At 39.5% G+C, this 12,091-nt stretch overlaps 1 protein-coding gene across 1 annotated transcript in view; it reads right to left on the bottom strand.

Moving 5' to 3' along the window:
• Positions 1-1,566: 1,566 nt before the first annotated feature.
• Positions 1,567-12,091, bottom strand: part of LGALS8 (galectin 8) — a 72,873-nt gene continuing 62,348 nt past the window's right edge. The window contains exon 9 of the mRNA XM_089694186.1: positions 1,567-4,236. Within this exon, the coding sequence (XP_089550312.1) occupies positions 4,087-4,236 (150 nt within the window). The 3' untranslated portion in view covers positions 1,567-4,086. The remainder of the gene's footprint in view (positions 4,237-12,091) is intronic.

The following is a 12,091-nucleotide window of genomic DNA, read 5'->3' as shown; positions in this document are numbered from 1 at the left end:
TGGGCAACAATGAGATGACCCCCAAAACAGGAATGGTTTTACAGGAGGAGGCCACTGACATTTGTTTCCCCACTCATCTTTTCTGTTTTTCACTAGTTTTGCATTTGGCTAGGGTCAATGTCACTATTTGAAACATGAGGCGATACCTGGACTCTACAGAGGTTGCACAGGCAGTCCAATGCCTCCAGGATGGCACATCAATATATGCCATTGCCAGAAGGTTTGCGGTGTCTCCAAGCACAGTCTCAAGAGCATGGAGGAGATTCCAGAAGACAGGCAGTTACTCTAGGAGAGCTGGACAGGGCTGTAGAAGGTCCTTAACCCATCAGCAGGACCGGTATCTGAGGAACAGGATGAGCACTGCCAGAGCCCTACAAAATGACCTCCAGCAAGCTAATGGTGTGAATGTCTTTGACCAATCAGAAACAGACTTCATGAGGGTGGCCAGAGGACCCGACATCCTCTAGTGGGCCCTGTGCTCCCTGCACGGCCCCATAGAGCTCGACTGGCAATTGCCATTGAACACCAGAATTGGCAGGTCCGCCACTGGCGCCCTTTGCTTTTCACAGATGAGAGCAGGTTCACCCCGAGCATATGTGACAGACGTGAAAGGGTCTGGAGAAGCCAGGGAGAACATTATGCTGCCTGTAACATCGTTTAGCATGACTGTTTTGGTGGTGGGTCAGTGATGGTCTGGGGAGGCATTGAACATATCTCAGAATGCTTCCAATTTTCCCTGGGTTATCTCTGCTTCTTTCCTAGAAACTCTTTAAAAGTGCACGTAAAGCCAAAACCTTTTTAGGGGGTTTTGGATAGAGTATGGAATGGTTAAAACTCAGGATCCAGAAGGGGACTGATGATCTGGGGGAGGAATCACATTGGTGGTCCCGTCACGCAGAAACAGGGGCAGTATATGACCTGGATGGGGGTATTAGAGGAGTACACCTAGCTTCACAAGGAAAGGGGGAGAAAGATTTACAGGGGGGGTTTGAGGGGGGTTGGAGGGCCAGGGGGAAGAAAAAAAAAAAAGTTTTTGTCCAGGGTGGGGCTTTAAGCTACAGAATCCTCTAAAATGCAATAGTTGCAGAGCAAATGTGGGAGATTAGTTCAGCTGCATCTAGTGAAGCATTCAATGGAGGTTGCTAGTTTACGCCAATTGAACCCTCAGGCCAATTGCATATGTAGAAGACCCTTCAGAGCTTAGTTCCTGAAAACAGGACTCTGGCTAGTGCTTTGGAAAGCAACATGGTGATAAAACAAGGTTCAAGTGTGAACCTGCAAGAGTAAACAGCTGAAATGTTTGACTGCCTTTCGCTAAGATGACCGTTTTGCTGAGGCAGGACACCTGTGGATCTATCGTAGGTGGAACGGATTATTTTTTTACCAGATCCTCTAGGAAGAGGTAAGAAGTGTCAGTGCCCGCAACCATCATAAGTTTTGAGACAGATAATTTCAGTTCAGAGGGGGTCTTGCAAGTGCCACAAAAATAATAATGTAGTTATTTAATCTAAAGATCTTTATTGCAGTTTGTGCATAAAGCTGAAATCAAGCTACAACACAACTTGATAGAAATAATATATCATTTTTAATTGCAGCAAATATCGTTTTTAAATGATACATTATGATTAACATACAGATGTATAAAACATATTCGTGGATTAAAAGTGCTCAATAAAATAAAGTAACAAAGATAAAAGCATTAAAGCGATAGGATTTTTTGCCACAATTCTGTGGTACCCTATTCTAATTTCAGCCATTTAAGAAAATGACCATCCATTTCTGTAGACTGGGTAAATGCTGAAATACAAGCTACTGGATCACACTTCATTTAATAAGAAACATTACCTAAAAACTGTACATCTTCCAAATATCATAAAGGCTATCAGCATTATGTAAGCTAGGCGAGCTGTTCATAATCCCTATTAGTAAGAAAAACATTTACATAGACAGCTAAGAAATTTAAAATAAGTATACATCTGTAATATACAACATGGAAAAGGTTTAAGCTTAGGCTCTCATTGTATTTGCTCTGAGTAGATGCTGGATGTGCCCAAATGCAAATGTGTGAGGAAGACCAATGAAGAAGCTATACATTATACACTATATTGCCCAAAGTATTGGGATGGCCCTCCAAATCATTGGATTCAGGTGTTCCAATCACCTCCATGGCCACAGGTGTATAAAATCAAGCACCTAGGCATGCAGACTACTTCTACAAACATTTGTGAAAGAATGGGTCGCTCTTAGGAGCTCAGTGAATTCAAGCGTGGTACTGTGATAGGTTGCCACCTGTGCAATAGGTCCATATGTGAAATTTCCTTGCTACTAAATATTCCATGGTCAACTGTTAGTGGTACTATAAAAGTGGAAGCAACTGGGAACAGCAACTCAGCCACGAAGTGGTAGGAGAAGTAAAATGAATGGCCTTCAGATTAGCACAACAGTGCGCAGAGAGCTTCATGGAATAGGTTTACATGGCCGAGCAGCCTTACATCACCAAGTGCAATGCAAAGCATCGGATGCAGTGTTGTAAAACATGCCGCCACTGGACTCTAGAGCAGTGGAGAGTGACAAATCAAGCTTCTCTTGACAATCCGATGTACGTATCTGGGTTTGGCGGCTGCCAGGAGAACAGTACTTGCCTGACTACACTGTGCCAAATGCAAAGTTTGGTAGAGGGGGGATTATGGCTTGGGGTTGTTTTTCAGGGCTTGGGCTTGGCCCCTTAGTTCTAGTGAAGGGAATTCCTAAAGTGTCAGCATACCAAGACATTTTGGACAATTTCATGTTTCTGCAACTTTGTGGGAACAGTGTGGGGATGGCCCCTTCCTGTTCCAACATGACTGTGCACCAGTGTACAAAGCAAGGTCCATAAAGACATGGATGTGCGAGTTTGGGATGGAGGAACTTGACTGGCCTGCACAAAGATCTGACCTCAACCTGATAGAACACCTTTGGGATGAATTAGAGCGGAGACCGTGAGCCAGGCCTTCTTGTCTGACATCAGTGCCTGACCTCACAAATGCACTTCTGGAAGAATGGTCAAACATTCCCCTAGATACACTCCTAAACCTTGTGGACAGCCTTCCCAGAAGGGTTGAAGCTGCTACAGCTGCAAAGGGTGGACCAACTCAGTATTGAACCCTACAGACTAGGACTGGGATGCCATTAAAGTTAATGTGCGGGTAAAGGCAGGCATCCCAATACTTCTGGAAATATAGTGTATATATACTTATTCCTGATGATGTTCACTTTCGGTACTACCTGGGCACCCTTCACCCTTCCAAAAGTATGTCCTCCTTACAGTGGAGGAAGTGCAAATAGCTTTTGCTTTTAGTAGCTAATGCTTTTCATTTACATTAATCACAGTATTCTTTATATGTTTATTTTGAGAACTGTAGAATAATTATACAGTAAATCTGTGTGCCAGAGGTATTGCCCTCAGCAATGGGTAAGTTTAAAAGTGTTATACTGTAGTGTAGTAACTAGTATAAATTCAGTTTTATACACAACTCTCGAACACAAGCTAAAAAGCATCGTGGATCTAAGTCATTATGGGGTTTGTGACTCACAATGGATGTGTCACAAAATATCTAGGTGTCTTAAATTTTTTCATACTTTTTGTAAGTTAACAATCTCAAAGGAAACATGTTAACTTAAGAAAACATAGAAAATAACCACTTACACTTGACAAATGCCCTAATGTGCTTGAATGGTGGCACTGATCTCTCGTAAAACACCCCAAAACTCTGAAACATGGGACAGCAAAAGTGACAGCAGCTTCCATGGTCTCCGACTCTGGCCTACACCCTCCACTGGATATTGAGGTCAATCATTGGAATAATGAGCCTTGAATGGAGTTTGAGAAGTTTACAGTACATTGAATACAATATGAATATATTTTAGTGAAAAGCCATGACAAAATTGGTACTACATAATATCTTTCTGATCCAAATAATTAGGCAGCTAATTTAAGTCATTTCAGAAGTAATGCCTCAGTAATGGTCATTATATTTGTGAAATATATTCAATAATCTTAAGGAAATCATGTGACCAGTCATATTTATGCATCTGGCATACTGTTTTCTACCAGACCCGGATGTCATACACTTGTATGTCTCCATGAATTGAAACCTCATTGATCATACTCAGGTCTTTAAATCGGTGCCTATAATCCAGCAGATGATGTCCATTCAATGCAACTTTAAATTGATGAGCTTCACAATATATGAGGAGCTGCAAATACAGAGCAGACAACAAAATTAAATTAATGTTCAAAAATGTAGACTTTTAATAAATATAATAGGTGGTAATTTTTTTTTATAAACATTAGTTTTGCCAATTTGCTCACTCTTATAATGATTAACCTTTGGTATACAGTAGTTCTTTTTCCCAAAATAGAACACTAATACTATAAGTAACATAGCCACTTCTTTTTTAATTAAATTTTCCAATATTGCTAAAACATTCACTTTATACCTGTGTGCATCAATCTTTATTCCTTTTTTGGGGGGAATATTGTCAATTTAAAATGTTATGTACTGTACTTAAAAAAAACAAACAAAAAAACTTTTGAAACAAAATATTTAGTTTTACTGCTAGTTACTGAAATGGTTAAAGCTACAGATTATGTTTGGATAATTCTATAAAATGTATTCACGATTTGTGTATTACTGTTATGTTTAACCCATAGGAAACTCAAAGTTGTAGGCCTAAGGAACGCTATATATTATGTAGCATATATATAACATTTAGCACATTTACTGCTAAAGTTAACTGTACTTCATTAACAGTATAAATTAATAACATACACTGTGTGTATGCATGTATCTATGTCCAAATGATGAGCCACATGTAATCCAACGATAGAAAATCTGTGCATGAACATCCGGAGGGCTCCCAAGCACTACTACACAGAAATTGAAAATGAAAGGGATGAGGCACAGATGGAAGCAATATCAGATGGATGCAATCGTTAAATTGTGTAATAAACTTTGTATCAAAACTCTGGGTAATAACGTAAATTGTGTTTTCTCTGGTTCAGGTTGAGAGCAGGCCTTATCTATTGTACTGACAGCATAACTTATCAATAAAATGCATTTCTCAAGATAGCTGGAGTGCGCAAAAATCAGACTCACTTCTGCATAGAAACCAATCAGCTTCTAACCTCAGCTTGCTCAGTTAAGCTTTGGCAATAAAACCTGGAAGCTGGTTGGGTTCTATGCAGAAGTGAGCTTGACTTTGCACTCTCCACCTCTAGTAAATAAACCCCACTTGTGTTGCTTGTAGTCTTCTGCACAGCTAGAATTTTGCCTGAAATTACAACATTGACTTGGGGGTGTTTTTAATCCACTTGTGATAGCAACTCCTATGCAAACAAACGTTTCAAAAATGGAACAGTGTTCAAAGATACATGCTTCTCTTTTTTCGTGGATAACATCATGGCTAGAACTAGGCAGGATTTCAATCTGCCTGAAAGTGTTAGCTAACATGAACTGAAACTATCTGCGTTTTAGCACCCAACACCTGTTGCTTCTCTATATACACTGACTCCAGCCTGCAAGGAAAAGCCCTGCATGCAAGATATTATTGCAGGGTCCATAAAACCACAAACTGCAGGCTATAGTTTCAGTACCACTGATTCCTGCATGGTCAGTCTTTAGTTTTTCATCCAGGCATAGCTATAGGGCATCTGTCCACTCCCTACATTTTTTCTTGTTAATATAACAAAATTTTGATTAGATGTTTGTAATAAGAGTTCAGATACTCCCAAGCACCTCAAATGAATGCACCTTTCTCTCTTTCACAAGTGGAATGAGATGCTATAATGATACTTTATGGTGAAAAGGGACTAAAGGAATCAAAAATCCCTCCAACCAAATCAGTGCATAGCACAGTAAAGCCAACTCAGGCCGGTTGCACATGGAAAACTTAGCTGCTGATATTCTGTTAACTGCAGGTATTCTGCATGCTGGGCATATGTCTCTGAATGGATAGGGCCCTGAATGCCTGTTCCACTCAGTGAAGCATTCAGCCTTATTTTTAACTTCTTATTGGGGCACTCTATACTAAGGAGCACTCTGAAGGCAGGAGTTGCCAGAAGCGCCAGCGTGGGACCCCAGAAAAGGAGAATCGGGGCTGCTCTGTGCAAAACCATTAAAGCAGGTAAGTATGATAAATTGATGAATTGGTTGTTAAAAAAAAAAAATCCAATGTTTACAAATCAGTTTAAGGGCTCTGTGCAGGGAAGATCAGCATCTGAACCCAGAGAAGCTGTGAGCTGATAGACTGGAGGCAATACAAGGCATTACATTTAAAGTTAAAGTAAAAGTTTAGCAGAATTGTGCATTAAATTTAAAATGGATTATATCCATTCAAAAAAGTCTCAGCCTTTATAGTGTGTACACAACTTTGGACATCTGATTCAGACTTTCCAAACGAATATTTTTGAAGGGACATACTCCAGAATTTTCAGTGTACGTAAACAGAACTAACAATATTTGTTTAAAGCGTACTGTTTTCATAAAAGAAAATAATCTGATACGAAAGACTGCGCATGATCAGAAATAAAAAACAATAACCAAAGCTACATTTAAAAAAAAAAAAAAAAAGCCCTTTGCGGTTTCAGAATTTTTGTACAATTAGTACCATCCTCGGGTTCGACTTGCTGTGAAACATCAAGGAAAACTGGTTGATTGTTTGCCTGATTTTCTTAAAGTGTGTACCCAGCTTTAGTACAGAGACCTGTCAGTTTTTTTCATTCAGCCTGCTGGGTTGAATGAAAAAAATTCATAGTGTGTACCAAGCTTTAAGTGAAAGCAGACACAGGGATCTTGTGTCCATCTACTTGCCTATGACAAGGGAGTCTGTCATCCATAATATTCTATTACAATTCTAATTAACTATTGAACTAAGCCCTAATTGTAAATCATCATCCTTGGCAAATAACAAATCTATACTGGACAAGGGTGTGTTTCCCTACGCATCATCTGGCCAATTGATGAATCTAAAATATATAACCTTTATTCAAATATATAAAAAAAGTATGCTCAGCTGTAATTAATGCCTATTGGAGTGGAATGTACTGTGCACAACAATATGACTGGATACCATTGCAATTATTTACCTTACATCCAAATTATTAATAACACCAGACCAAAACAAATACCATACCGTTTTAGATGAAGTGACGGCATACAAAGAGTCACTGTAGTTTGATCATAAGCCTATCAGCTTGAATATATAATCTCTGTTATGGAAATGAAGTTACCCCATGGACAAAACTAATTAGATAGTATAATCTATCTTGCTACAGATCTGTAAAACAGGTACACTCATCCAAGGGCTTAAGTGTCAGCCTGAAATGGATAAGCCCCATACGTCACCATATCCAGTCAAAAATACCTCAGTGTCTTGAGGAATGAAAATTTTGCACTGTAAAACGCAGTACAGACCTATCCAAAAAAAGGGGGGAGAGTAGTGAATACCATGTGCATTCAAAAGTGCTCCCAAAGAAAGACCCAAAGAAAAAAGAAACTACATGTTTCGCTCCAGAAAACAGAGCTTCGTCAGGAGTATAAAGAATTAAAATAGGTCACGTAATTTCTAAGTCCAAAAAATGTATGCTATATTTAATTTCACTCGTAAAGTACATCCCAATATTGTTTTGATTTAAGGTGGCTACAAATTCCACAAACAGATCCTTTTGACCCTGCCATAATATGAATACATCATCAATGAATCTTGCCCACATAAGAGTGTGTGACATAAAACATTCTAGTTCTTCCACAAAGACCATAGTACACTCCCGCCACCCAAGAAAAAGTTTTGCATACGTAGGTGTGCACGATGAACCCATCGCAGTTCCTCTGCGCTGTCTATATACTTTACCATAAAATAGGAAAAAATTGTGTTCCAATACAAACTGCAAAAGTTGGAGAGTGAATGTGGTATGGTTCTCAAATAGTTTGCCTCTAGTTTCCAGAAAGGATTTACAAGTTTTTAGACCCAAGTCATGACTGATTACTATATAAAGCCTCCACATCTAGACTAGCTAACCACACATCATCTTCCATTGTGATATCTATTAGTCTGTTTACAAAGTGTTGTGTATCTTCGATATATGAAGGTAAACTATATACAAATGGATGCATGATATAATGTAGATATTTGCTTGCTCCTTCTGTAAGATTGTTATTGCCCAATATAATAGGGTGGCCAGGAGGTTTTTCTTTATGTTTGTGTACCATAGGTGAGACATAAAAAGTTGCAATATTTGGATGTGCATTCATAATAAAGGCACCTTCATCTTTGGAGAAGATCACCTCTTCAACAGTCCTTTTCAAGTTATAGTTCAACTCACTCAAGTATTTGGTGGTTGGATCATTCTGAAGTATTTCATAGTTGTCCTCATTGCTTAATAACTCATAACACATTTTCAAATAAAATGCTCTGTCCATCAAGACTATATTTCCCCCTTTATCGGCTGCCTTTATAACTATTTCTTTATTACTGTGCAGATCTTCCAATGCCTTTCATTCAGACTAAGTCATATTATATGACTTATTTCTCCTCTGCCTGCTTAACCATAAATCATTCAAATCTCTCTCAACCAATTTTAAAAACAGTTGGATGCTGCTCCCCTGAGGGAAGGGCGGGGTATAGTTATTTCTTGGTTTGAATGTGGAAAAAAGACCCCGTATTTCAGCATCCCCACTGTTGTTTTCAGCTTGCAATGATTCCAATACACTTAGGGCTTCCATATCTCTAGATGTCAGACCCATCAGAGTATTAGATGGTTTGTCCTTATATTCCTTCTTCAAAGCCAGTTTCCTGGCAAACTAATTTATATCTTTAACCCAGTCAAATAGGTTAAAGTCCTGTGTAGGTACAAAGGATAATCCTCTCCTCAATACTGTTAGATGGTCAATTGTTAATGACATCTTAGATTGAATACTTGTAAATCCCCTTCTTGGGTCGTGTTCGTGTCAGCAAGGCCTGTTATTTCTTTCCTCTCTTGGCACCTGTGTATCCCCACTACTCCTGATTTCTCAATTGCTGGGCGGGATAACCTAATTCCCACGATTTCTTCTAGGTTGTCTCGAAAACCTCTTCTACCTCGTCCCCTCCTAGGGGTACAGTTGTATTCAGTTCTATTGTTACTTGAGTCACTCTGTTTCAGTACCATCATCAGTCTCTGAGCTATCCGAGTCCCTAGATATGTCTGACTCTGGTCTCATAGATGTCTTAGAAGAGGGTATATTTTTCATGTCCATGAGTAGACTATCACTTGAGATATCCTCTGAGTCTTTTATATTACAATCCTGTCTGAAAACATGCAAAACAGTGTTTTAGGTTTTTTTTTTATATCTCAATAAAAATGTTGATCTCTGAGTCTGATGATCTGTACCAGATTCTCTAATAGTATACATATATATCTTCTGTGTGTTATTCTCAGAGTGGATTAGATATTATGTTCCCTAACCAGCTGCTTATTAATATTTACCACTGCAAAGAGATATTCAAAAATAAATTGTCTTTTTTAAACTTTGCATATTAACAATTCTACAAACTTTTTTTGAAGTTTTTATCCAATTGATTAATCAAAACAATAAATCGGTCAACTAATAGATTATGAAAATCGAAAAAAGCCCTAACATAACCACTTTAACACCGCGCTATAGCCGATAAATGGCTACAGCGTGACTATCCAGTACTGGGAGGATGTACCTGGATGTTCTCCCACACACTCCTTGGGGGGCAGATTGCAAGCGCTTTGTGACTGCTGTATGCCTTGGACACAACGGATCACAGATCGGTATAAAGTGCCACAGTGGCCCTTTACCGTGTGATCAGCAGTGTCCAATCACAGCTGTCAAAGGGTATACAAGCACTGCCAGTTATCGGCTCTCCTTTCCTCACACAGAGACTGTGTATTAGTGAAGCTCATCAATGCAGCTTAGCAGTGCCACCTCATCAGCACCCACTAGTGCAGCCTCATCAGTGCACATAAGTTAAGAAGAAAAATTACTTATTTGCAAATTTTTATAACAAACTAAGAAAAACATATTTCTTTTCATTTATTAGCCAAACAAATATCCAACGATGAATAAATACCACCAAAATAAAGCTCTATTTGTGTTAAGATAATGATATAAATCTCATTTAAGTACACTGTCACTGAGTAATTGTCATTCAAAATGTGACAGCACTGAAAGCTGAAAATTGGCCTGGGCAGGAAGAGGGTAAAAGTGTCTAGTATTGAAGTGGTTAACCACTTGCCCTCCAGAGGATTTACCCCCCTTCCTGACAAGACCCTTTTTTGCTATTCAGCACTGCATTGTTTCAACTGGTAAGTGCACGGTCATGCAATGCTGTACCCAAACAAAATTTATGTCCTTTTTTCACACAAAGAGAGCTTTCTTTCAGTGGTATTTGATCACCTGTGAGCTTTTTATTTTTCACGCTATAAACAAAAAAGACCAAACATTTTGAAAAAAAAAACCAACCAAAAAAAAAAAAAAAAACAGTATTTTTTACTTTCGGCTATAAAAAATATATAGTAAACTCAAAGTTAGTCAGAAATTTAGGCCAAAATGTATTCTGTTACATGTCTTTGGTAAAAGAAAATCCCAATAAAGTATACAGTGGGGCAAAAAAGTATTTAGTCAGCCACCAATTGTGCAAGTTCTCCCACTTAAAAAGATGAGAGAGGCCTGTAATTGTCATCATAGGTAGACCTCAACTATGAGAGACAAAATGAGAAAAAAAATGCAGACAATCACATTGGCTGATTTGGAAAGAATTTATTTGCAAATTATGGTAGAAAATAAGTATTTGGTCAATATCAAAAGTTCATCTCAATACTTTTTTATATATCCTTTGTTGGCAATGACAGAGGTCAAATGTTTCCTGTAAGTCTTCACAAGGTTGGCACACACTGTTGCTGGTATGTTGGCCCATTCCTCCATGCAGATCTCCTCTAGAGCAGTGATGTTTTGGGGCTGTCGCTGGGCAACACGGACTTTCAACTCCCTCCAAAGGTTTTCTATGGGGTTGAGATCTGGAGACTGGCTAGGCCACTCCATGACCTTGAAATGCTTCTTACGAAGCCACTCCATTGCCCGGGCGGTATGTTTGGGATCATTGTCATGTTGGAAGAACCAGCCATGTTTCATCTTCAATGCCCTTGCTGATGGAAGGAGGTTTGAACTCAAAATCTCACGATACATGGCCCCATTCATTCTGTCCTGTACATGGATCAGTCGTCCTGGTCCCTTTGCGGAGAAACAGCCCCAAAGCATGATGTTGCCACCCCATGCTTCACAGTAGGTATGGTGTTCTTTGGATGCAACTCAGCATCCTGTTGCATCCTCTCTCCTCCAAACACGACGAGTTATGTTTCTACCAAACAGTTCTATTTTGGTTTCATCTGACCATATGACATTCTCCCAATCCTCTTCTGGATCATCCAAATGCTCTCTAGCAAACTTAAGACAGGCCCGGACATGTACTGGCTTTAGCAGGGGGACATATCTGGCACTGCAGAATCTGAGTCCCTGGCGGTGTAGTGTGTTACTGATGGTAGCCTTTGTTACGTTGGTCCCAGCTCTCTGCAGGTCATTCACTAGGTCCCCCCGTGTGGTCCTGGGATTTTTGCTCACTGTTCTTGTGATCATTTTGACCCCACGGGGTGAGATCTTGCGTGGAGCCCCAGATCGAGGGAGATTATCAGTGGTCTTGTATGTCTTCCATTTTCTAATTATTGCTCCCACAGTTGATTTGTTCACACCAAGCTGCTTGCCTATTGCAGATTCAGTCTTCCCAGCCTGGTGCAGGTCTACAATTTTGTTTCTGGTGTCCTTCGACAGCTCTTTGGTCTTCGCCATAGTGGAGTTTGGAGTGTGACTGTTTGAACTTGTTATCAGTATAAAAGACACCTGTCCACAACCTCAAACAGGTGCCATTGATACAGGTAATGAGTGCAGGACAGAGGAGACTCTTAAAGAAGAAGGTACAGGTCTCTGAGAGCCAGAAATCTTGCTTGTTTGTAGGTGACCAAATACTTATTTTCCACCATAATTTGCAAATA

This window comes from Staurois parvus, unplaced genomic scaffold (genome assembly GCF_062004578.1).
Source record: "Staurois parvus isolate SC_StPar_1 unplaced genomic scaffold, SC_StPar_1.0 ptg000655l, whole genome shotgun sequence".
Classification (NCBI taxonomy): domain Eukaryota; kingdom Metazoa; phylum Chordata; class Amphibia; order Anura; family Ranidae; genus Staurois; species Staurois parvus.
This window is presented reverse-complemented; position numbering and strand designations above follow the sequence as displayed.